The 24,819-nt window shown below is 52.2% G+C and overlaps 1 protein-coding gene across 1 annotated transcript in view; it reads left to right on the forward strand.

The window, feature by feature from the left end:
• The window catches only part of EVL (Enah/Vasp-like), an 82,933-nt gene that overhangs the window by 33,505 nt on the left and 24,609 nt on the right, over positions 1 to 24,819 (forward strand). The window contains exons 2-3 of the mRNA XM_006766606.2: positions 9,374 to 9,542; positions 15,945 to 16,122. Of these exons, the coding sequence (XP_006766669.1) occupies positions 9,374 to 9,542; positions 15,945 to 16,122 (347 nt within the window). The remainder of the gene's footprint in view (positions 1 to 9,373; positions 9,543 to 15,944; positions 16,123 to 24,819) is intronic.

Raw genomic sequence — 24,819 nt, forward strand, 5'->3', positions numbered from 1 at the left:
AGTTTTCATTTCAAATATGGTACATATGGACAGACATAACTGACAAAAACAGAAGCTTTTTGACAAACTCGGTAATATTCATCTGTGTAAAGCGGTCCTGAGACAAAAAGTTTTGAGAGCCACTGGGAATGTTCAGTGATGACTGTACTACGAAAAGCACGATGGAGACATGGCGGGGGCTGGGACTGGGAAGGGACGCAGGGGCTCCCCCTGAATGCACCACCCAGGAGGCAGCACATGTCCTAGTCTGGGTGGTGGTATCAGGGGAACCTTCTCACAGGTGTGCACTATTTCAGAACGAACATTGGAACACATTAAATCTGTCTCAAGCATGTCCCCATTAAGGAAAAACAGTCACCCTGCGGGTGACCCGCCAGCTGCCCAGAGGAAATGCACCTTTCTGCTGCAGAGACCTGGCGATCACCCCCTGCACCCATCTTGCCTCTCAGAGAGAAGGCAGCTGGCATTAGGGGCTGCCTGGTGGGATGTGACACAATAGGTCCCCACTGTCACCTGTGTCCCTTTCTTGCTCTGAATTTAATCAGGGGAAACAACCCAGAATAGGGACAGCCTACAAGATAATTGGCCTAAACTCTTCACACACAGAAATTAGTATCAATGACAAACAAAAAAAATGGCCTAAGTTTCCAGCTTTAAAAAGAGGGTAAATAGACAACCCCAATGTAACATGTGAAGTGGATGCTGGATCTATAAGGATTAAGACATTTGGGGGACAATTGGGTAAATTATTAATTTTCTTAGGTACAATAATGGTATTTAAGCTACATATTAGAATGTCATTATTTTAAAGGATGTAGGCTGAACCCCTTAGGATTGCAGTATATCTGCAACTTACTTTCAAATGGTTCTGGGGGGAAATGACATATAAAAGGTGATGTCACGTGTAGTAAACATGCTTTACTAAGTGAAGCAGGAAGCCCTATAACCTAGTCCCAGCCCCTCCACATGTTAGCCGCAGGACATTGAGAAACTTCCCTCTCCAGGCCTGTTTCCTCCATCCAAAAAAAGTGCTCGCAGATACTCAGCTCTGATGAGGCTGTGCTTCCCAGCCTGTTTCTCAGTCACTGACGGGACCTGGTGATGACACCCCTGGTGAGGTCTTCTCATTGCCCCTGATGAGCCTGGAGCAGCTACGGGGCCCAGGTGATTGATGGCTGAGGAGGCTGCGCTCTCCTCTCCAAGCCTTTGCTGCTGCTGTTCGCTCTGCCTGAAACGGTCCACCCCTCCCTGGCAGGATGGAGCATGCCCTTCCTTGTACCCACAGCACTTGACACACACCTGTACACTGTGGGCTCCCCCCCATTAACAGAGACCGCATCTTTTATTCAAGAGAAGGTTGAGTTTTGTCTGAGTACTGGGCCTTGGAATATATTTGGTACATGGTCAGTACCCAGTAAATGGGGTGCTAAATGGGGTGTTGGCTTGGTTTATTTTGTAAACGAATGCAGGAAAAGAGATAGGAAAAATGGGGGTGGCCAGATCGAAGGTGAGTTGTGGTCCCTCCCACCCCCAAGGAATCCTTGAAGGCTGAGAAATACAATACCTGGCAAAACTAGGCAAACTCAAAGCAAGCATTTAGCCCTGGCTGGTGTTCTCAGTGGTTAGAGCATCAGCTTGTCCATGGACCCACTGAGGGAGCGAGACCTGAGAAGCCTGAAGGCGAGGCCTCCAGAGAAAGGAGGAGGAAGGTGGGGTCCCGGCCAGGGGTGTCTCCCTGCCTTGGGGGACTCTGGATCAGTCACTTAGTGTAAAGTGGGTAAAGGTGATCACTCCCTCCTAATCATTGTTTTGAGCATCACATGAAATCACAGGCTTTGACCGTCAGGGTACACTGAACTGGCAGGTGCTGTTCCCAGCCGTGATCCTGGGAGGTGAGGGCAAGCGCGCCCTGTCCTGGAGCCCCGGACAGGTAACCAGAGCCTGCGTTCTGGGTGTGGCCGCTCTGATTCTCAGCCTGCTTTTCAAGTTCACTTTCCTGGCTTATATGTTGAAAGTAAACAAGTCAGGATTTCACACACTGGCTGTGCTTCTGCTTGGCTTTGGGAACATTTATTTATAGCCACTTCCCTCTGGCCTCCCGCTGCTCCCTCACTCGCTTATTCCCTTGGCAGCTACTGAGCCCGTGTCTGTTAATGAGTCCCTACCCTGCCACCCAAGGGGGAGTGGAGGGGGACCTGGTGGTCAGATCTGCTGCCCTCGGGAGGCTCATGGTCTCAGGAAGAAGATGAGCTCTAACTGGCCCCCGTGAAAGCTGCAGAGTAACCAGAGGCTCCCAGGGCCTTGGCACAGACAGCGCCAGCTGGGTACTGGGCACCCTCATATAGACAAACACAATAGCACTGTCCTGTGCTGTTTTGTAACTGCCGGGTTTTCCTGCTAGATGGGGTCTCCTTAAGGGCAGACACGCCACACCCTTCCCAGGGCCCAGCCGAGGGCCTTCCTCTTGGGAGTGACCAGAGGGTGGGAATGAATGAACAGATGTTCTCCCAAGGCAGCGACACGGCCTGAGCTTTGAGCAACGCTGAGATGCAAACCTGTGGATGTAGGAAGGAGAACGCATATGAGGCAGAGGAAGCATCTTCTTTAACTGCTTGAGGAACACCAGGAAGTCATTGTAACTGGCCCAAATGTCTGGAGGATGCTTTTGCTGTCAGACCCGGCCTTACCACCGGGCTGCCAGCTGGGCTATGTGGACAGACTGCCCTTCCCTCCCTGATCTGCACCAGGCAGGGTGTGGGTAGCGTCACAGGAGAGCAAGGACGAGGTTCCTGGAACCAGCAAAGAATCTGCCCTGTTTTAGAAATCCAGATGTAAACGGGGAAGGGAACTGTGGCCTGAGCCCTGATCACCCTGCGGGGGAGCCAGTCGCGGGGACATGGCCCTTGCCCTGTATCTTCAGGAGGCCTTTCTAAATGAGGTGACGTTAAGATACGTAGCAATTACTGGCAGCCTAGGCTAGAAAAGCACCCAGGCAGAGGGAACAGCGTGAGTTAGAGCAAAGGGGCCATCAAGTAGGATCTGTTAGGGGCCATGAGTATATTAGGGACAGAGGCCAGGTGCCAGTAGACACCTAGAGAGGAAGCGAGTGGGCAGCCAACGGGCAGTAAAGGGAGAGCTGGGTCTAGAGTAGGTGCCAGTTCACAGCAGCCAGCTCCCATCAATTCATTAGGTGCTCAACCCTGTGATCGTCATTGGGGTGAGAGAGCACGAGTTCCCAGCAGGGTGACACGCACCCTGGTTTGCTGGGACTATCCTGGGTTTATGCTGAATGTCCTACTTCCCAGGAAGTCCCTCCATCCTAGGCAAACCAGGTTCCCAGTCCTGCTGGGGAGACATGACGGACAGAGCGATGGGTTGTTCCCTCTGAAGGGAGCCACCAAGTCAGGGCATCGGGCCGAGCAGGGCCACTGCCAGCGCTGGGGAGAGACAGGGAGGCTGTGAGCCTCCTTACCAGTAAGAGATCCAGGCTGCAAGGAATGTGGCTCCTCGGCTGAGCCTCCGGAGGAGCGGAGGCCGGCGCCTGCATTTCTGCGTTCCCCGGAACTGGCCAGTGAGACGCACTGTCAGAGGCGGCAGCCGCCCCGCTCTGCACAGTAGGCCCACCCTCAGAGTGGCATTTCCTGACCGATCCCAGGCCGTGGCGAGACAGAGAACCGGATGCTCATCTATGCAGGCGCCCTTGTTTGGCAGCTGCTCTCTGAGAATAAGTGGAGTAGGGTTTGCAGGCACGTGCCTGTGGGCACGCCATCATGAACGCTCTTCTTCACAATCATTTCTTCAGCGAGCACTTGTGTCTACAACATACAGGGCTGGGTTGACCAGGGAAAAGCGAGCCCCGCCTTCAGGGAGCTCACAGTCCAGTGGGGCAGACCCTGAGAAGCAGGACAGACTGGTGAGTTCCGTGCTGAGAGGCAGACCGAGCCCAGGCCTAGGTGCTGGACTTCTTCCAACTCAACCCTGGGCGTGTGCTCTCCTCCCGCAAGCCTCTTGTGATCAGCCCTGTTCCTTTCTGTCGCCTTTTTGGCTTTCCACCCTTCTGCCCCGGCTGTGAACTTACACTGTTCTTCAGGTTCTCGTAGGGAATGCCTGGAAAAGCCCTGACAGGTATTCACAGGGTGGGGAGGGAGTCCAGGTGCCTGTACACAGGCAGAGTGTGGCTGGGCTGGCGGCTGCCGGCCTGGGACAAATTCAGAAACTCATTCCTGGTCAGTAGGAGTGGGGTGGTGGGGCAGGAACCTGCGCTTTCCCCAGGGTTAGACCGAGCGAGTGACACTGCTCAGAGCAGCTGTTGGGTCCCGAGGGGGATGGGAGGGGATGGGGTGCATCGATCTGGTAGCTCAAACCCAACTGCGTTTTCACTAATTATTCCCACTTCTCAGCTGGTTGTTTGGTCACATAAAAGTAGCCCTGTGAGTATCGGCTGCAGCTTTTCTCCAGCCCCACATGGTTCCTCAGAGCCAGACAGGATGGGGAGCGCTGAGGCCGCATCTACACAGGCACGAAGTGTATGGGGCCCATGGGGAGGACATAGGGACAGACTTTCTAAACTTAGTAAAGGATATTTGTGTGTTCGTGTTAAAAAAAAAAACACAACACAGTGCAGTCATTCAAAAATAATATACTTAAAAAGAAAATACTTGTCTGTCAAAGGTACTTTCCTCAAATGATACGTGATGTAGACAGATGGAGTTTCTGAAGCCTTTGGGTACAGTGAGGATTTTATTAAAACAAAACACCCTTGCCCTAAACGGTTTGGCTCAGTGGATAGAGCGTCGGTCTGCGGACTGAAGGGTCCCAGGTTTGATTCCGGTCAAGGGCATGTACCTTGGTTGCAGGCACATCCCCAGTAGGGGGTGTGCAGGAGGCAGCTGATCGATGTTTCTCTCTCATAGATGTTTCTAACTCTCTATCCCTCTCCCTTCCTCTCTGTGGAAAATCAATAAAATATATTTTTTTAAAAAAAAAACAAAGAACGGATGGTAAGCAAGACAACCCTGAAGCAGAATGAGTGGGTCTTTCCTGGCACTGAGGTCTTGTCAGTGGGAATGAAATAGGCAGGTAGACAAACACTGTTCACACGGAGGCGGGGCAGCAGGGTGTTTGGTTAACCACAAGTTCAGCTTGAACCTAGTGTTAACAGCAGCAGGAAAAGGAACCCGTGGTGATAATTACAATAAGAAAAATCACTATTGGTGTTTGAGCACCTACTAGGGGCAAGCAAAGCAGTGGGTGCTTTCTTTATATCTCTGTCCAAGCACCCCTGGCCCTGCCTCCCTGCCTCTGCTCTCCCTACCACCCCTACCCCCTTCCTGATTCACTGGGCTGAAAGCTCTCCATCTGGGGGCACTCACAGCATTGCCTGCAGAGAGGCTCCCCGGTTCCCCACCCTCCAGGCCCTGGAAGGTGTAATCCAGCCATGGGCAAACTACAGCCTGCGGGCCGGCCTGAAATGAATAAAACTATTGAAAAAAAAAGACGGTACCCTTTTATGTAATGATGTTTACTTTGAATTTATATTAGTTCACACAAACACTCCATCCATGCTTTTGTTCCGGCCCTCCGGCCCAGTTTAAGAACCCATTGTGGCCCTCGAGTCAAAAAGTTTGCCCACCCCTGGTGTAATCCCTAACCGCTTTCCTGAGTGGCCGTGCGCTCTGAGGACAGTGGCTGTCACACTCGGCTCTGCGTCACTACATGTTTTTGACTCACTGGCATCTGTGTTTGTCAGACTAAGATGCCATGGTCATATCCACTCGTAGGACCCAGACACTCAGAGAAGATGTGACAAGTCAGGACTTGCTAGAGGAGAGTGACAGGTGGCAAGGGGGCGATGTCCTGGAATAATGGATGGAAGAACCAAGGTGTCCCTTCAGTTGTCCACTGGACTGTCATGTGCTGTTCAGACGCCTTTGTGACTCTGGAGGGCAGGGCGTGGCCTGGCCCAGAACAGGAGGGATGCCTCCCAGCCGAGACTACTCCTCAGCAGGTGGCTGCTTTGGGGGGCAGGTTTCCCGCGCTGGCAGTTCATTCAGAGGCTCAGCGTCCACTTAGGGCCGCTTAGAAGCCATGTCATTTTGGGCAGGAGAGTGGATCGGGACGTCTCAAGGATTCTGTTCAGCCCTGGGAGTCTACACTAAGCATTTATGAGGCACTTGGTCTGTGCCAGGTCCCAGGGGCACAGCAGAGAATGAGGCGGGCCTGCCCTCGGGGAACCTACACTATAGCAGGTGTGTCGCTTTGGATCTTCCAAGAAGCAGAAGCCAAGGCCCTGGGGACATCAGTGCAGAATGGAGGGAGCAGGCAGGCAGGCGGCTTCAGGCCAGGGTGCAGGTCCGATATCTGTGCCGGCGAGAGAGCAGGAAGGACGGACTGAGTGGGAACCTCTCAGACCACGGCGCACAGGCTGCTGAGTAGGCCGAGCAGGGTTTCCCCATCGAGGAGGCCTGTGTCGGGCACTGGCGAAGCAGCCTGGAGAAGCATGGCCTCTGCGACATGGTGGCATCCAGAGAGGTGGCCGCTGGGACCACTGGTCAGCTCCGTCACAGGCTCTCCTGGAGCTCTGAAAGGCACTTCCATGGCCGCCACCCAGGGGCTCTGGAGAGCGCTGCCCTGCCACCCGGCACGTGCCCTGTGAGGACAGTGGCTGTCACACTCAGCTCTACAGCACCGCAGGGCCTCTGTGGTCACGTGCCAGCAAGCGGTGGAGCGGCGGGTCAGCCCACATCCCTCAGGCTCAGTAACATCCCTGTTGTGTTCACTGACACCAGGCTGCACCTCCGATCTCTCCCAGCCCCTGAGGCCGTCCAGGGCGGCGGAGCATGGCATTGACACAGCTTAGCCCGTAACTTGATCCCAGTCAGTTTATATTGGAAGGAAACGGATTTAATCCGAGGTCTGTCTGTTTCCGTGTACAGTGTAATTTCTACCAGACTTCATGAAGACAAGCCCCAAAGGCCTCGCCAGGGGGAGGGCACCTCTGCCTAAGCCTATTCTCTTTTTTAAAAGGCACGTGGGCTGTAGCTGGTTTGGCTCAGTGGATAGAGCATCAGCCCTCGGACTGAAGGGGTCATGGGTTCTGTTCCAGTCAGGGGCACATACCTTGGTCGCAGGCTCCATCCCCGCCCTAGTCAGAGTGCATACTGAAGGCAACAATCAGCCAATTGATGTGTCTCTCTCACATCAATGTTTCTCTCTCTGTCTCTCCCCCTCCCTTCCATTCTCTTTAAAAATCAATAGAAAAATACAATCGAGTGAGGTTTCAGGCGCCAGAAGGCAGAGCACAGCGCTGGTTTCTCTCTCCCTGAGGGATCACATGGCTCTTCTGGGAAAACCATGCCTATTTTGCTCATCACCGACTTCCCCTTAAATGTTCGTTAAATGAATGGTGAGCTATGGGGGAAAGATGCGGCACGATTGCACAAAAAGGCGCTTGCGACTCACTTCTGTTCCCGGACAGAACCCCCCAGCGTGAGTTGTGGACAGCTGACATCAAGGTACCCTGGACCCCGAAACCCCAGAGCAGAGCTGGGGGTCGACAGAAAGTTTGAGGCCCAGCGTAGGCTTTCCCAGGGGGTTCGACACCCAGCACTGCCATGTGATGCCGCTGGCTGGACCCGTGAAATGTGCGAGGGACTCATGGGAAAGGAAGAGAGGGGACATGTCGGAAGGCTTGTCTGCACTGTCCACTGAGCCACTGTGATGATGATGATGATCTGTACACTGATCCTCCGCCATCCACGTCAGCAGGGAGCTGAGCAGGTCCTGAGAAAGCTCAGCCCTCGGGAACACTTAGGTGCCCACTATGCTGGCCAGGCGGGGGTTTCCAAGTCACCCAGGGCCGATCTCCTAAAAGCCACTGATTCGTCATCCAGTAACCACTGGGGCTGGGAGTGGGACCTTTTTCAAATATTTTATTTCCCTCCAAGAAATATGGTAAGGTGACCATAATGTCACTTTTCACGACAGCTTGGTCTCATTTTGATGACCGTCCATTAGTGCACACACTTTTGCTTCTACTAAATTATTTGGGCTCGCCCTAGCTGGTTTGGCTCAGTGGCTAGAGCATCAGCCTGCGGACTATAGGGTCCCAGGTTCGATTCTGGTCAAGGGCACACGCCTAGGTTGTGGGCTTGATCCCCAGTAGGGAACATGCAGGAGGCAGCCAGTCAATGATTCTCTCACATCATTAATGTTTCTATCTCTCCTTCTCCCTTCCTCTTGGAAATCAATAAAAACATATTTTTAAATAGGGCTGGAAGGGAATTCATGCAGTGCCCCTGTCTGCATACAAGTGACACTTGCTGTCTTTCTCGTGTACAACCACACCCACTCACACTAAATAAATTATTTGGGCTTAAATTATTGGGCTTTAACTTCTGTTTGTAATTCCAACGCAGTTGTGTTCATATGGCCTCCCTCTCTGATAGCGGCCACGCCTCACTGTTGTCGGTGCACCTGCCTTTAAAACCGGACCTTACCTTTCTAACCTGGGGTTCTGATGGGCTGAAGACTGAGAACGTAGCTGCTCAGGTGAGGAGGCCGGTGTGCAAAGGCAGCGGCCTTCCTTGGCGTTCAGTGGCAGGAGTGCCTGGTTTCAGCGACGGCTGTTTCCTCTCCCAGGGGTTTCTTTTGCTTCTTCCCTGGTTTCCTGTCGTATTCTGAACAGATGACGTTGCTTGTTACTAAATGTGTACAGCAAAGCAGGTGCAGCCGTGTGTTTATTTGGATTGCTCTCGCTCTGTTCAGAGGAGATCGCCTCATGTTCTGTTGTCTACGGAGCTTGTGTGATGGTGCCCTGTCACAGTATCACAAACAGAGCGTTTCGTTGGCTGTTGTGAAGAAGATGGTCTTTGTCGTGTGCTCCACAGTCGAACAGAACTGGTTGGAAATCCCAAATGTAATCACTGAACTCCTGTGTGAATTGGTATCAGTTTTCCCAAGTCTCTAAGCCTCTATTGTTTCATCTACAAAGTGGGGTGATTGTGGCTACTTCACAGGTTGTGAAGCCCAGCGCGCTCAGGCTACCTTATTTCACACAGTGCCGGGAGGACTGGAGACAGTTGGCCAATTGGCATTCCTTCCCCATTCAAGCGCCCTTTTCCCTAAAAGGAAAGCTGTGCGTCTTTTCCATGCTATTGAGAGTGTTGGCACAGCACACTCCTCTCCGGCCCCGGGGTCTCCAGAGAATGACTCTCCACCTCCCGGAGCAGCCCTCCCACAGGCAGCGGGGAGCTCTGGCAGTTAGGAGGTTTCTCTGCGGCAATAGCAGGTGGCCTCCGGCTCAGAAAAGGGCAAAGCCAGCTTCCATCCCTCGTGGCTGCCCCTGACACTGAAGTTTTCTCTCGCTCTGCAGTGAACAGAGTATCTGCCAAGCCCGGGCTTCCGTGATGGTCTACGATGACACCAGTAAGAAATGGGTACCCATCAAACCCGGCCAGCAGGGATTCAGCCGGATCAACATCTACCACAACACTGCCAGCAGCACCTTCAGAGTCGTCGGAGTGAAGCTGCAGGATCAGCAGGTGAGTGCGGAGCCCCCGTGACAGCCCCGCCTGTGCCGCGCATGCGCTCCCACGCGTGTACGCAGAAACACGCACATACACACAGTACAGTGGAAGGTCCCAAAAACAAGGTCAGGTTTGGAGTCAGAAGGTCGGGGTTCAGATTCTGACCCCACATTCTCCTGTGAGACCTTGAGCAAACTGTATTTTCTGAACACCATTTTTCACATCTGTCTCATAGAGACACTAACCCACATCCCGCATAATTCTGTGTGTTAATGTAACATTAGAATAAAATAACAGATGTGAAACAGCTTTGAAAAATATATTGTACAAATATATTAGTTTTAGTCTATGCCTACATATCCATGAGTAATATGACAATAAAAATTTTTGTTCATCAACTCTCTAAGTCAATATGTCAAACTCAAAGGCTAACACGGGCCAAATAAGTAAGGTTTAACCTTATGTGGGCCGCAAAAAAAAAAATAAAAGCTTCAATTTTCATAGAAACGTAGGTTTATTTCGATAGAGACATGTTAAATACAAAGGGCTGAAATAAATGAGTAATCGTGCGCGTAAGGGAAATGAATGCAACGTGATTATAGTAATCAGTCATTAGTGAACATTATAGTTCGTTATTAATAATTATGTATAATAGGGTATTGTAAAAATTAAGTTATGAAATTTTTATTAAAATGTTTCTTACATACCGTTATATTGGCTGGGCCACAAAAATATTCATTGTGAAAAAATAAATAAAAAATATTCGTGTGGGCCGCACAGGCCACGAGTTTGACATGCTTGCCCTAAGTCTTTGGAAGGAACAGCAAATTGATTTGAAGAATCTGGGATCATTTCTCTCCCTAATAGTACATCCCGGGCAAATCGGATAAGGTAGTTTGTGCGTGAACCGGGTAAGCACCTCCACGAATAGAGGGTAAGTCCACCTATGTCAGGAACAGTCGTGCACGCATAACTAAGACGGATCAGTCTAATGAGACAGGGACCAGAATAGAGACGTGGAGAAAGGGCTTGTGTGGCCTGACCACAGGGACTCTGGTTAGTGCTTCAGTGCTCGCCCCTCTCTGAGAGACTGACAGGGACACATTTAGCAGTGAAATCACCGGACCTGTGGTTTCAGCATTTGTGAAAAACTCGACCTAAATAGCATCTCTGGCATCCTTTGTTGGTCAGGCCTTGGCTAATTTAAGCAGCAGGTTAGCTGCTATCTGCAAGGATCACCACGTTATCAATTAGAAAAGAGAGGACAGCTCTGGCTGGTGTGCCTTAGTGGTTAGAGTGTCAGCCTATACACAGAAAGGTCACAGGTTCGATTCCTGATCAAGGGCATAGACCTGGGTTGCAGGTTCAATCCCCAGCCCAGGCCGGGCACATGTGGGAAACAACCAATCAATGTCTCTCATTCTCTCCCTCTCATTCTCTCTCTCTCTCTCTCTTTCTCTCCCCCTCCTGCCCCCACTCCTTCTTACCTCTCTCTCTAAAAATCAATGGGAAAAATATTATTGGGTGAAGATTTTTAAAAAAAGAAAAGAGAACAGAAACTGAAGACTATTTTTAGTGGCTGCCAGTTGACTGTGTTTCTGCTTTGGCCAAAATAACCCTGTTAAGTTTCAGATTCTTGTGGCTAAAAGGGACATCCCCACTTCAGGACTCCTGCCTAAAGGTAGTCTCTCTAACCTGGAACTCGGTACCTTCAGAGGCATCCCTTTCCCTCATTGACAAGCTTACTGATAGGAAGGTTTCTCTCAAAACCTCCTGGAAGCTGCTTCCCTGTTCTTCCAGGTCATCGGTTCTAGCTCTGCCTCTCAGAGGTACACCGCACCGTACATTGAAGGATCTATAGCATCCTGAGTCCCCATTATGGTGGCGGCCAAAACATCTTACCCATTTTCATAACATACCCGTGGGTGGGGGATGACGTGGACATACCACTCTGGTACTCGCCTTTGACATAAGGCCCATTACCCAGTGCAGTTTCCAAATCATAGTGGGTGTCCCTAAGGGATTGCTTTCATTATGACCAGTTTTCCACTCCCTTCGTGCCTCTTGGTTGCCTTCAGGGTACTCTGGGTAGATGGAAGGTGTGCTGGAGGGGGCACGGGCCTGGAGAACAGGATTCCCGGAAACTAATGTGCACCTTGTTCTCAGGAGGCTCCACCTCGCTGCCTCCTGCAGAGGAAACCACATGACGGGGCTCTTTTGGGAGGAGGACTTCCCGTGCAGCAGACTCTGGCAGCAGCCCTCAGTGTCTCCTGGGTGCATGCAGAGAGGCTGCGGTGACTCTAACCTGGAGACCTAGATCTGGCAGAGAAGTTACCAGCACAGCCCTGTGCTTGGAATTGCATGTTCATAAACATGCAATCTATAATAATAAAAGTGTAATATGCTAATTAGACCAGACATCCTTCCGGGCAAAGCCACAGCAGCGGGGCCGAGGCAGAGGCCCCTGGCTGTTGAGGTGGGCAGGGGCTGAGGCAGAGGCAGCCTCCACGGAAGCAGGGGCCAAGCCCCTTGCACAAATTTCATGCATTGGGCCTGTAGTCCTATATAATAAAAGCCTAATATGCTAAGTGTCCGGTCAACCAGTCGGCCATACAACCAATCAAAGTGCAATATGCTAATGATATGCTAAGGCTGCTCAACCGCTTGCTATGATGTGCACTGACCGCCACGGGGCAGACAGTCAAGTGCACCGGGCCTCTAGTAGAAACACAAAAGAGGTTCTTAATAAGCTGAGGCATTGTGAGAGTGGCAGGAAACCTGGTTCACAGTGGTTTTATGGACCTCAAGAGTAAAGACTAATTTTCACAGATCTGTCTCCCAGTCAGTGTGGCATACAAGGTCGGACATTTTAAGGGATACAGATTCCTGGTATTTTACCAAATAGGGATATCTTACATGTTTAATCTCCTTACTAGTATATCTTACAGAGCACTTTTCATGTCTATTATTTCAGTCTCCCAATAACTCCATGGGGATAATGATACAAGAATTACTACCATATTGTACTAACTATTGCTATTTTTAATGCTTATTTTCCCTTTAACCTTTTTATCGTGATTCTGTCTGTCACCTTACTCACAGTTTTGTATACATTTGTGTTTTTGCTTCAGGTAGAAGAGCATCTTTCAATATATCTTGTAATGAAGATCTTGTGGTAAATTCCCTCAGCTGTTGCTGATATGGGAAAGCCTTTATTTCTACTTCACACCTAAAGAATAACTCTGCTGGATATAGTACTCTTGGTTGGTGGGTTCTCTCTTTCAGTATCCTATTTAATAAAAGGCTAATACGCAAATTGTCCCCTCAACTGGGAGTTCAACCAGGGGCCAGGGCCAGTCGGCCAACCACCCAAGGCCCCTTCCCCTGGCTGGCACAGCTCAATTGGACTGATCGGGGAGGGCAGGCCGGACCCAACCCATGCATGAATTCGTGCACCGGGCCTCTAGTTTATATCACTCCACTCTCTTCTGGCCTATAGGATTTCTGCTGAGAAATCTGATAATGATCCAATGGGGTTTCCTTTGTAGGTTGCTGTCATTTTTTCCCTGGCTGCCTTGAGAATTCTTTCTTTACCATTAACTTTTGACAATTTATAATGTGTCTTAGGGAAGGAGCCTTTGTGTTGAGATAATTAGCTATTAGCATCTCATATTCAAATACCCAATTCCTTACGTAGGTTTGGGAAGTTCTCATCAATTATTTCTTTGAATAGGCTCTCTGTTCTGTCCTTCTGGGTTACCCATTTTTCTAATGAAGTCAGATCATTCTTATAGAGTTCTTTCACTTTTTTAACTCTTAGTTTTTTCTCTTATTCCACCTGAATCATTTCCAGATTTCTGTCTTCGTGCTCATGAATTCCCTCTTCCATCTTGCCTGCTCTATTTCCAGTGCTCCCTAATGCGGTCTTCATCTCATTTATTGAGTTCTTCAGTTTCAGAATTTCTGTTTAGGTGTTTTGGTTTTTTTTATAGTTTCAATCTCTTTGGTAAAGTACTCCTTTCATTAATTTCATTCCTGAGTTCATTGAACTGCCTTTCTGAGTTTTCTTGTATCTCGTTGAGTTTCTTCATTACTGCGTCTTGAATTCTCTGTCATTTACATCTCAGTCTTCCATGACTTTGAGGTTGGTTTCTGGAGACTTGTCATTTTCTGTACACTTGGGACAGACTCTTCTTGTTCAGATACCATATGATCTTAATTCAGCAGATTGATAATTAGAGATCTTCCTTTTGTTTCCCAGTAGATGGTGCTGTAGAGCAAGTTTTGTTTTCTCTTACCAGCACTACTTGCACCTCCTGGGTTGCCACAGGGGGTGTTGGTGCTGTGGAAATTGACTCCTGGGTGACCGGGGTGGTGGGTGTCCCCACTGTGTCCAGATTGCCTCAGTCTCAGGGCACCACCACTGTGGCAGATATGGGGGGAGCCAGGTTCTGGAGCAGCAGCACTGACTCCTGTACTAGTGGCCTTGTAGCCCCAGGCACCACTGTGCTGTTAGAGGCATCTCCATAACCCCTGCTGCTGCTACTGTGTTCCCCAGCTGTGGGGGGAGAAGAGGGAGAGGAAGCTGGCTCCATGGGCACCAACCCTGCTTCTGCCCTGCTTACCTTCCTCTGGGCCGTTGTGTGGGGGCCACCCCCTGACTCCTCCACTGCTACTGTGTTAGCTGGGGCCTTGGCAGCTGCTGAGCTACACCTGCAGTCACTGTCCCTGCCCTTCCTTCTGCCACGCATCCCCTGCAGGTTCCAGTACATCCACCCTCAGCTGTACTGATGCGTGGATCTCTCAGGCATGTTTTTGTGCTGAGCAGCGGAGTCTTTGTTGGATAATAGATATCTGACATGGAAATTTAAGGGGAGATACAAAGGGTTCTTCTCACTCCGCCGTGATGCTGATGTGAGAAGAGTTTTTGGGGAGCATAAATTGATAGAGCCTTCGGAAAAATAGTTAGACAGACGGTATCAACTCAGTACACACCTGCATCCACTAAAAGATATGTCTGAAAATACTCATAGTTTTATTAGTAACCAACAGCTAGAAACGGCACAAATGTCTGTGAACAGGACAATGGGTTAGTTATTTATGGTATATCAAAAGATGAAATATGCCCTGGCTGCTGTGCTCAGTGGTTAGAACTCCTGAGCACCAAAGGGTCACATGGTTGATTCCCAGTCAGGAAATATATCCAGGTTGTGGATTCTACCACCATTGGGGTGTGTATGTGAGGCAACCTATTGATGTTGCTCTCCCACATCAATGTTCCTCTCTCTCTCTCCCTCTCCCCTGCCCCCTCCTCCTCTCTCTCTAGAATCAATGAAAAACATATTCTTGTGTGATGATTTTTTTAAAAAGATGAAATGTTACGAATTGATGTTTCTCTTCCTCTTTCTAAAAGATAAGGTGAAATATTATGTAGCAATAAATAAGAATTAAATACTTGTAAATGTAATAACATGGATGAATCTCATAGACATTATGTTGAGTGAAAGCGACAGGAGTATATACCATAGGAATCCATATCTGTATAGTTCAAGAACAGGTGAAAGTAACTCATGGTGATAATGGTCAGAAACTCGGTCACCGAAGCAGAGGGATCAGGGATGCAGAATAATGGCTCCAGGCCTCCCACCCCTTCATGAGCCCCTCAAGCTAAATAATTTGTTACACGTCTGAAGGAGAAAGGTTAGAGGTCAGGCGGGCCTGGTGTGGAATCCCCTGCCTGCCTGTAAGCTCCTGAATGTCTGGTTCTAGCTGCTCTTCTCTGTAGCTTTCCCTGGTGGGCCTGGCATGGAACTGGCGGTCAGTTGATATTTCTTGATTAATAATAAAGATATTAATAATGCTCTACATTGGTTGGCACATTTTAACTTTCCAAGTGATCCTTTTAACTACGGTACCCATTTATTAATGCAGTCCAAGTACTAGACTTTATGCAGAGGGCCCTGGAAGGCATAAGTAGGAATTTGAAAAGACTCTTGCCCTTCGGATCTCCGTGTCTATAAGTCTAAATAAGCTATGCATCACAATGGGACCTCTGCAGTAATCCATTAGGGCAGTACAGCCAGGATTATCATCCCCCTTTTATAATTGGAGAAACTGAGCCCCAGAGAGGTGCAGTGACCACTTTGGGCGGCACAGCTGGGAGGACCCAAGGAACCTGACTCCCAGCTCAGGGCTCTCCGCTGGAGGCTGTGACTGCACAGCATTACAGTTGACAGACGTGACCAGGGATCCTGTGGGAAAGCTGCCTGGGCATGCTTTCCCCTTCTTATGACCCCCCTCCAACCTTCCTGTCCTCTGGTAGCCCCTGGGGACACACTATCCTTGCCCCATAGCCGCTCCCTCCAGCTCACTTACCTTTTATTTATTTACATGTATTTGTCGCTCTTTTTCCTCCAGGTTGTGATCAATTATTCAATCGTGAAAGGGCTGAAGTACAATCAGGCGACACCAACCTTCCACCAGTGGCGAGACGCCCGCCAGGTCTATGGCTTGAACTTCGCCAGTAAGGAGGAGGCGACCACGTTCTCCAACGCCATGTTGTTCGCCCTCAACATCATGAATTCCCAGGAAGGAGGTAAGCGGTGCTCTGCCCAGCTGGGCTGCGCTGAGTTTCTCTCCTGTTCCCCGAGGCACCCACAGCTCTGGCCCTCGGGCGCCCTCCTTCCGGTCTGCGCTGAGCTGTTACGTGGCTCACAGACTGCCTGACTGTAGGCTTAAAGGGAGGTGAATGGTGTTGACATGTCTCACGTTGGTGAGATACAGACCTGGGCCGATGTGTTCCTAGAGTACATGTCCAGGCCTGTCACGGTGGTCACCTGAGTCCAGGTTCCAGATCCAAACTCGGCAGAGGTGGGAGGGAGCGAGCAGCCAGCTATTCTTTAATTCGGTTGCTTATGCCTAACGAACTCTTACTAAACATTGGCCAAGTGTAAGAACCTGGTAGGCAGAATGTATAAGAAGCAAACAATGAATCATAAGCTGCCAATTACGCTGTCCTGGTGTGAGCACAGGAAGGGAAACAAGTAACTGCCCATCTGGATTGCCGGGGAGGCTTCGGCAGGGGAAGGCGTTTGAAGGATGAGGAGGTCACCAGACAGAGGTGGGGGCGGGCCTGGGGCAGGGGGAGCAGTACACACAGGGCACCTGGGCATGAGAGCTCAGCGTGTGCTGGGAAGACCCTGCAGCATTCCCGAGGCCTGGGGTGCAGGTGGGGCAAGGGCTGGAAAGGAAACCAGAAGGCGGGGGGCTCACAGGGAAAGGCCCCACAAACTGGAAGACTTGGGTGCACTTGGTACTTCTGCAGACAGTGGGTGGGAGGGGGTTGCTAGCAAAAGCTCCTAAGCAGGCAGTTAAAGCAACGAGCAAAAAATACATGCGGCTTGTATTGGAAATGTGCAGCTTAGCTTAGAGTGAGGATGGAGGCCTCCCGGTGTGGGTGACTCAGTGGCCACGGGCAGGGTCCTGCGCTTGGCTAGAGACCTTAGGTTGCTGAAGCCTGGGACCCACGGCCGGGCATGAGCGCTGGTTCTGCTGAGGCCCCGGGACAATGACCTCGTTCTTCTGTGCTTTGCTTCCTCATCTGTAAAGTGGGGGTGCTACGGGGTTGTTTTTACATTTCACTGACCAGAATGTAGAACGTTTAGCAGACTGCCTGACACGTATCGACCCCCGTGTTAGTACTGTGGGTATCACTTCTGTCACTGCTGTTGCTGCTCCCAGAATTGGAGTGGGAAGTGGGGAGTTGTGGTACTTAGAACCGGGGCGAGCGAGCAGGCATCTATTGTCCTGCTACACTGCAGCTGTGCGGCCCAGTTTAAGCCGTGGGGCAGTTTATTGTGTGGTTTTTGTTTGTTTTGTTTTATAAATAAAGGACGTGTTTTGAGTATGCTTCCCATAGTCGTACACAGAAGAGGTACTTACAGAGGCCTTTCCCGCCTTGAAGTGGCTCCAGCGTGTGGATTTTCTGCTGCGAACTTGGGGTGTGTGGTGGGACAGCTGCTCGCCCATGACGTGTGGAGGGATCAGAGCAGGGCCCGCGACATTGTAGGCACCAGATGAACAAGTGCTCGTTAAACGCTGCCACCCAAGCGCCTTGGGCCTCGTGGTAAAAGGAGCTGAGTCTAAGGTTCTGATCTGAGCTGCCTCACCTACTCCGGGATGTGAGTTCAGCTCTTGTTTAACTGTACATCTGGACACCTTGAGGGTCAAAACACAAGAAAAAGGTTTCAATTGAGTCAGACAACTAACTCTTTCAAAGCAGCTGCTTACATTAAATAAAAATCTAGTTACTTTATTAAGTTCACCCTAGAATCACAAGGAAATCAGTTAATCCACCTGTTATCGTTTTCACATAAGAATCCTTTGACCTCTTATGAGGAATGACTTACTGGTGTCAGGCAGGAGCTCAGAATCAGAACCCAGACCTCCTCTGCCGGGGTGAAGGGGTGTCTTTGTTGTGGGGCAGGGGGTCACAGTGTGAGTGGCCTGGTCTCACACTTGCTTCCTGAGTAGCAGGTGCCCGTCTGGGTCCATTGGCTGTGGCAGGTCTGCTTCTGCATGCGGTGAGCGGCAGTGGAGGCGGCCCCGCGCCCACTGAGAGCTATGCGGGTCCTTCACCTGAGGCACAGCCTGTGAACAGTGCTTGCACAGGTCTGAGATGGGCAGCTGAGGTTTCACACGTGGCGCCAGGAATCTTTAACAACAGCAGTTGTGCCGGCTTGTGAACTTCATCGTGCATGCACTCCACGCAATTTCTCCCCCTCCACGCTGTGTCCGTGGTCGGTTCCTGTCTCTGCGGGATGGGACTCCATGGTGAGGCTGTGCCACACCGATCCAGCCTTCCAGCTCTTGGCAGTTCAGCACAGGCACTCTCCCCCACCAGCTGCCACGGAGGCCTGGCTGCCAGCTCACTGGCCCTTCCCTCCCGGTGGGGGGCAGTGTGTAGTAGTTAAGAAAGCATTTGTTTGGGGGCAGAAGAGCTTCTATTCAGCCTCTGCCCTGCCACCTGTGGCCAGGGATCATTAACCTACTTCCTCAGGGGTTGTGAAGATTAAACTTGCAGTGTTTATAGAGCACCTGGCGTACAGTGCCTGGCATGAGGGGCTGGGATGAGGACACCGTTCCTTCCCATCCACATCCAAAGAAGCAACATGGTGAGGCGGAAGCACGCACCTCGGATCCTGGGTGTCATGGTGCTGAGGACACCTCCTGCCCCCCGTGTCCCCTCTGCCCTCTGTGCCTCCCTTCTGATACCAGAATGGGTTCCCCAAGGTGAAGGGCTCAGTCTCTCAGACTGCCCCGCCCCCACCCGCCTACTTCATATGCCATCAGGGACCCAGGCTGTCAGTCACCTGTGCTTCTGACCACCGTGCTGTAAATCGGAGGTTCCCACTCGCCCCCACCCCCAGCAGGGGGGTTCAGTTTATTTACTAGAGCGTTTCACAGAGCTCAAGAAGACCTTTTACTCACGAGGTCATTGGTTTATTGTAAAGGCTGTAATAGAACAGCCAGATGGGGGAGAAGCGTGGGGCCAGGTGTGGGGGAGGGGCAAGAGCATCGTGCCTCTGGGTGCTCTGCTCCACTCCACACTCAGGGCAAATTCTGCTCTTCCAACTGACAAGCAGTGTGACTCTGAGAAGCCCCTTCCTGTGTAAAGCAGATAGGGTCGGGCACTGAGGGTTGGAGGATTACCTGACACAATACCTGTGTGGGCACCTCATCACTGTCGTGTCCAGCTGTTTCCGTCGGCTGTCCCACCCTGCCCACGCTTTTTCCCAGATCCAGTCCTTTGTTCCCAGGTCCAGTAGTCGTCCGTGACACTGCTTTCGTTATCCGAAAACTTCTCGCCTGGTTATAGACCGGCTCCATTGTCCAGGGGAGTAGGGCCAAGCTGATGGGATCCAGCCACCTGCTGGGAGAGAATTTCTAAGAAAATCTTCGCCCTCAAAGCCCCTGCTGGGGGGAGGGGAGGATGATAGTTGAGGCCCAGGTGGGGCTGAGGAGCGGGGCCAGGGAAGGAGCCTCGGGTGTCAGGAAACGAAGGCCATTGAAGGGCAGTAAGTTGGGCAGAGCCAGGGCCTGCACCTCAGGTTTCTCCCTCCCACCCAGGAGGCTCAGGTTTGACACGACCACTCCTTCCTCAGAAAGAATTTTCCCTGGACCTGGGCTGCTGAGAGGCTGTAGGACAGTGGTTCTCAACCTTGGCTGCACATTAGAATCACCTGGGAATCTTTTTAAAATCCTGATTTCTGGGCCTCATCCTCCAGAAATTCTTTCTTTGTTATGGGGTGAGGCCACAACATTAGTAACAAAGAAACAGAATGTCCGGAGGATGAGGCCCAGAAATCAGGATTTTAAAAAGATTCCCAGGTGATTCTGATGTGCAGCCAAGGCTGAGAACCGCTGCTGTAGGAGGAGAGCTGAGGACGGAAAGCCAGAATTCAGGAGGCGTGAGTTCTCACTAATGAAACCCAGGCAGGCCCTCCCCGTGGGTGGAGCCACCTGCCCTTGCAGCTAAGCTTCCACGAGTTCTCACCTCAGGAGCCAGGATATCCTTCAGCTCACGCTCCCACGGCCTCCCCTGCCTTACTGTCAGCTCAGGACAGAGGGGGCGACCCCAGACCACAACAGGGTTTCTGTCTCAGCTCCCACTAAGATTACCCCAAGAAACTCTTCCCGGGTCAGAAGGTCCAACAACCCCCCTAATCATCACAGTCACAGATACTCACTCCCAGGAGGTGGCGGCAGTGACAAGGGGAGCTGGCCACGCTTCATGTGACAGCCTGAGCGTATCAGGGAGAGGGGAGAGAAAGCCCGAGAGCCCCCCACGGCATGTAGTAGGCTGACCGCTCAGACCACCGGGCCTGGGGGGACACGTCCAGTGGGCCCGTGGTACCCAGGGCTGAGGGGGAGGGGTGCTGGGGTATGTGTCCCAGCACTTGGACTTCTGAGGCAGGACCTGCCCCGAGACAGTAGCATGGAGTTCTTTCATTCACAGGGTGGAAGTCGGGAGCCACCCGGCTGTTGCAGACAGGCGGTCTGACCTTGCGCAGGACTCTCCAAGCCTCAGCTTCCCGTCTGTAAAGCGACGTGGTGATGTTTACCTCCAGTGAGGTCATGGTGTACGCAAAGCGCAGGTTGATGGCGGGAGCTCTGAAGACGGGCTGACCAGGGCGGCCTGGGCCTGGCAATTAGGGGTTCAGGCCTCTGGCGTGCAGGCTCAGGCGCCATGTGGGCTTCCTTCCGAGGCCGGAGCTGGGCCGCTGTTAGATGCGGGAGCCTCCGGGTGCTGAGGCAGGTGTGGGGGATGGGCAGGACTGGAGCAGAAGCAGAACAGTCAACGGCACCTTCGTTTCCAGTTTGGGGTTGAATGCAGTGAATTTCATTTGAGTGAGTTCTGAGGGTCCTCACCCTGACGCCGCTGGAGTAGTTCCGCTCTATTTACCGATTGGGCTCTGGGCTCAGAGAAAAGGAAAAGGAGGACACCTGGTAGCTCAGTGGACACGCACGTGGGTGGGTCAACACACAGGGAAGCACTTGTTTTCATCAGCCTCGGGATTTACCAGTACTGCCGTCCCTCAGTTGGTTTGCTTGTGATAACATCGCTGCTGTATTTCAAGAGGTGACTGTCCTGAGACTGGGTGGTGTCTCCCACCTTTTCCTGGGTCCCTGTGCTAACCCCCGTCCAGGTCAGTGCCAGCGAGGGGACTCCCGGCCAGACAGCCGCTTCCGCACCCTGTTCCCCTCAGAGGGTCAGAGTCAGGCTGGATTCTGCTTCTCATAAACGTTTTATGAACTTTTTCTCCTAAAGATGAAGGCAGCCTGGGCTGTCTTACTCCCCTCAGACACAGGGTGGAGGCCAGCGCGGGCGCCTGGAAGCCCGAGGAGCTGCCCCTCCCCGGCCTCCGCTCCTGACTGCCCTCTGCTGGCCGCTCCTGAGTGCCAGGCGGGCTGGGGCTGGCACAGCCTCTGCTCAGATGCACCGTGGGTCAGGCAGGCCCTCGCTCCGCTCCTGGCCAGGTCTCACAGGGCAAGGGGCACTTAGCAGGATGCCCCCTACCACTGTCCCTGTCACCTCCCCTCATACCTCCAGGCCCCACCCCTGCTCTCAAAACCTGCTCCTCAGTGAAGCCTTTGCAGTCACGTGACAGGACCCGCTCCCCACACCCCATGGGGCTTCACCTGTGCTCCACCATGACAGTAGCACCACTTGGCGTGTCCTCTTCTTCCAGCATTGAACCCAGTCAGGTCTCGGGTCCTCGGAACCACGCTCTGTCGAGCCTGGGAGCTCTTGCCGCATCCACAGGGCATCACACCTCAGCCTCACACTCACAGGCCTCCCCACAAAGAACACTGACTGGCAACCTCTCTCCCCTCTTCAGTCTGTCCTCCCTGCTGGCCCTTCCAGAGTGACCTCTCTAAAGAGCAAGGTCACTCCCTCCAGGCCCTCCGCAGCCGGGCTCTGCTCCCTGCAGTTCTCCGCCCCCCACCCCCCAGCTTTGTGCTGAGCCACGCCCGACGGGGTCATGCTCCCCGCTCTGGGCGCCCTGCCCACCTGCCCTCACTCTGCACACTGTGTCCCACTGGGCTGGACTCGTGGTTTGCTTCCTAGACTGTGAACCCTCGCGGGCAGGCGCCCTGAAGAAGGGCTGTCGCGTCCTAGGTGTGTGGTGAGTGGGGGGCTCGCCATTTGTTCCCGCGTCCGTTTTGTGTGTTCGCAAGCCTGGCGCTTCCTGCCATCACACCATCCTCTGAAGACCAAGGCGACATTCCTGAAGCAGCAGCACTCAAGCCTGAACCTGGGCGCAAGGTGAGGGGTGCTATCTGTGATTGAGGGACATGGCACATAGAATTGTCTCACACAGAAATCGCACCCGTCACCTTGGCCCAACTCGCACCACCCCTGACGACGGAGCGCGCCTGCCCAGCCAGCAGCCCAGTGTCCACGGACCTGCAGTAGCTGTGGCCCCGAGGTGCGCGTACATCAGACATGAACTCAGACCTCGGTTCAAGTATAGCTTGTGCAGGGTGTGCCCTTGGACAAGTCACTTCTTCCAGAAACTCAATTTCTCCATCTGTGCAATGGGTTAGTCATACCTACCTCACAGGGTTGTTGTGAGGGTGGCAGGAGTTGATGCTTATGAAAGTTCTTTGTCAGCTGTAAATGACTGTAGCTACTTGAAGTTACTCTTTTCTTTAATTTTTGAAGAGTTAACCATACCAGCTCCTGGGGTGATGCCGCAGCCTGTGTTTTGCGACACGGGGTGAGGAAAAGCAGGGCTTGCCCTGAGCCTGCAGGGTTGAGGGTGGGGAGGACCAGATGGTAAGGAGGATTCTGGTGGAACAAGCAGATCTCGGTGGTTTGGGGGTCCCAGAAGAGGCTCTGCCTGACCGTTGGGGTCTCCCTCTGCACATTGGTGGGACTTTGTATCCCTCCTGGGGACTCCTACCTTCTGAACACCCTGCGGCCGCCATTGTCTTCCTTTAAAGATGCTGGTGTGTGTGCGCTTCCCTCGCCCCTGGAGAAGTACCTCCTCCAGCAGCCCCGGGATTCTCTCCCTGGCACTAACGGAAGAAGTCTTTGGGGCGTTTAGTTTTCCATAGGTCAGCCTGGGCACCACGCCCAGTCAGGTGGTGAGATAGCAAATGGTTCCCACGAAATGTTGTCTCGCCAGGCCTGCCTAATGAGCCTTGGGTTGGGCACAGTGAGCAGCTATGGGCAACAAAATGACACAGACTCAGGGAGCACATGAGCGGGTGCCAGTCCCACGCTCCAGGCCATGACACATAGCACCTGTGGCACCTGGAGCAAGCCATTTCGCCACCCCGAGCCTCAGTTTCCTCAGCTTTAAAATGAACTTAATAGCCACCTACAAAGCTGTGAGGCTGGGATGACAAAGTAGATGGGAACATGGTTTCTAAGCTGTCAGCTCCATAAGAAAGCAGGCTCTCACCCCTCTGCATGGCAAGTCGTGACCGGTGTGGGGCAAAGTGGTGACACCCCCGGGCTAACTCCCATGCTCCTTAAGAAAAGGAGCAGGTCTTGCCCTGGTGAGTATGGCTCAGGTGGTTGGAGCAGCGTCCCATGCACTGAAAGGTTGCTGGTTCGATTCCCGGTCAGGTTACATACCCAGCCAGCCTGCCTTTCTTCTGTCTGGTGTGTGTGTGGCCTAAAGTGACCCCCAGTCTCCTGAGCCCTTGAAAGTCTTGTGTGGTAAAAACTCATGCAGATTTTATTTCTACTCTATGAATATTTCCCTGTTTTGAACTATTGACCATTCAGTGTAGAAGGGTGGTCAGCATCCTCCCTGTTTCTCCACATATCCCCAGAGCACACCAAGCTGTTGGGGTGCCCACCCCTGAGTTGGAAGGGCCATTCCAGTTCAGGAGTAGAGTCAGGGAGTGCACGGGCCTCTAGCAGAGCAGGTGTGGCCAGCATCATTAACAGCATGTTCTTGGAGATCTGTTCTGGAAATACCTTCCCTCCATTGGAGTAAAAATTGGGAATAAGTACTTGTTGAAGAAACAAATACATTTCATTAACAAACTCATAGGCTCATGGTATGAGAAAGGGCCCTGTGGTCATATCAGCCAAGACCCTCACCTTAGAGACGAGAAACTGGCTCGGAACGTCGGACCCCAGCAGAATCGGGTTCAAACCCAGCCAGCCGCCAGGTTTCAGTGGCACTTGTCCCTCCTGACCCCTTTTGCACACACTGATGTTGAAATGTCATTACTCCCCTCCTGGGCATCCAGCTCCGCCAGGGTCTGAGCCCTGCTGGGTGGGCACTGCCCACCAGGGAGGGCAGGAGAGTCTGTGACCCTGTCCAGCACAGCTACTCCGGTGGGGAGTGATGGAGAATTAACACGGGGATCTGCTGGGCCCCGTCCCAGGTCTGGTCACAGCTTCACTTTCAGTTTCTCCAGCGCCTTCCTCCTGACATGTCCCTGAGCCGCTCCTGGAGGCCAGGTGGCCCGTTGCTGGCAGGCGGGTCTCAAGTTGGATGTCTGACCACTGGGTCCCGCACTGAGGCCCCTCCTTTGGGAGTTTTCACAACAGAACCCGTGGTAGAGGTGGCTCCACAGAGACAGGGAGCTATTGGGACCTGGTCCGGTTCCGGCTGTCACTCACTAATTTGATGCAGGCAAGCTTTTCCTCTCTCTGGGCATCCATGGCCCAGTGGGGTAACGATAGCCACTCCTGCCCCGGCGTGCGATGTGTTATGAGAACTTAATGGACAGCTTTTACTATGAAATGCTAACCACTCAGAAC

This window comes from Myotis davidii, unplaced genomic scaffold (assembly GCF_000327345.1).
Source record: "Myotis davidii unplaced genomic scaffold, ASM32734v1 scaffold60, whole genome shotgun sequence".
Taxonomy (NCBI): Eukaryota; Metazoa; Chordata; class Mammalia; order Chiroptera; family Vespertilionidae; genus Myotis; species Myotis davidii.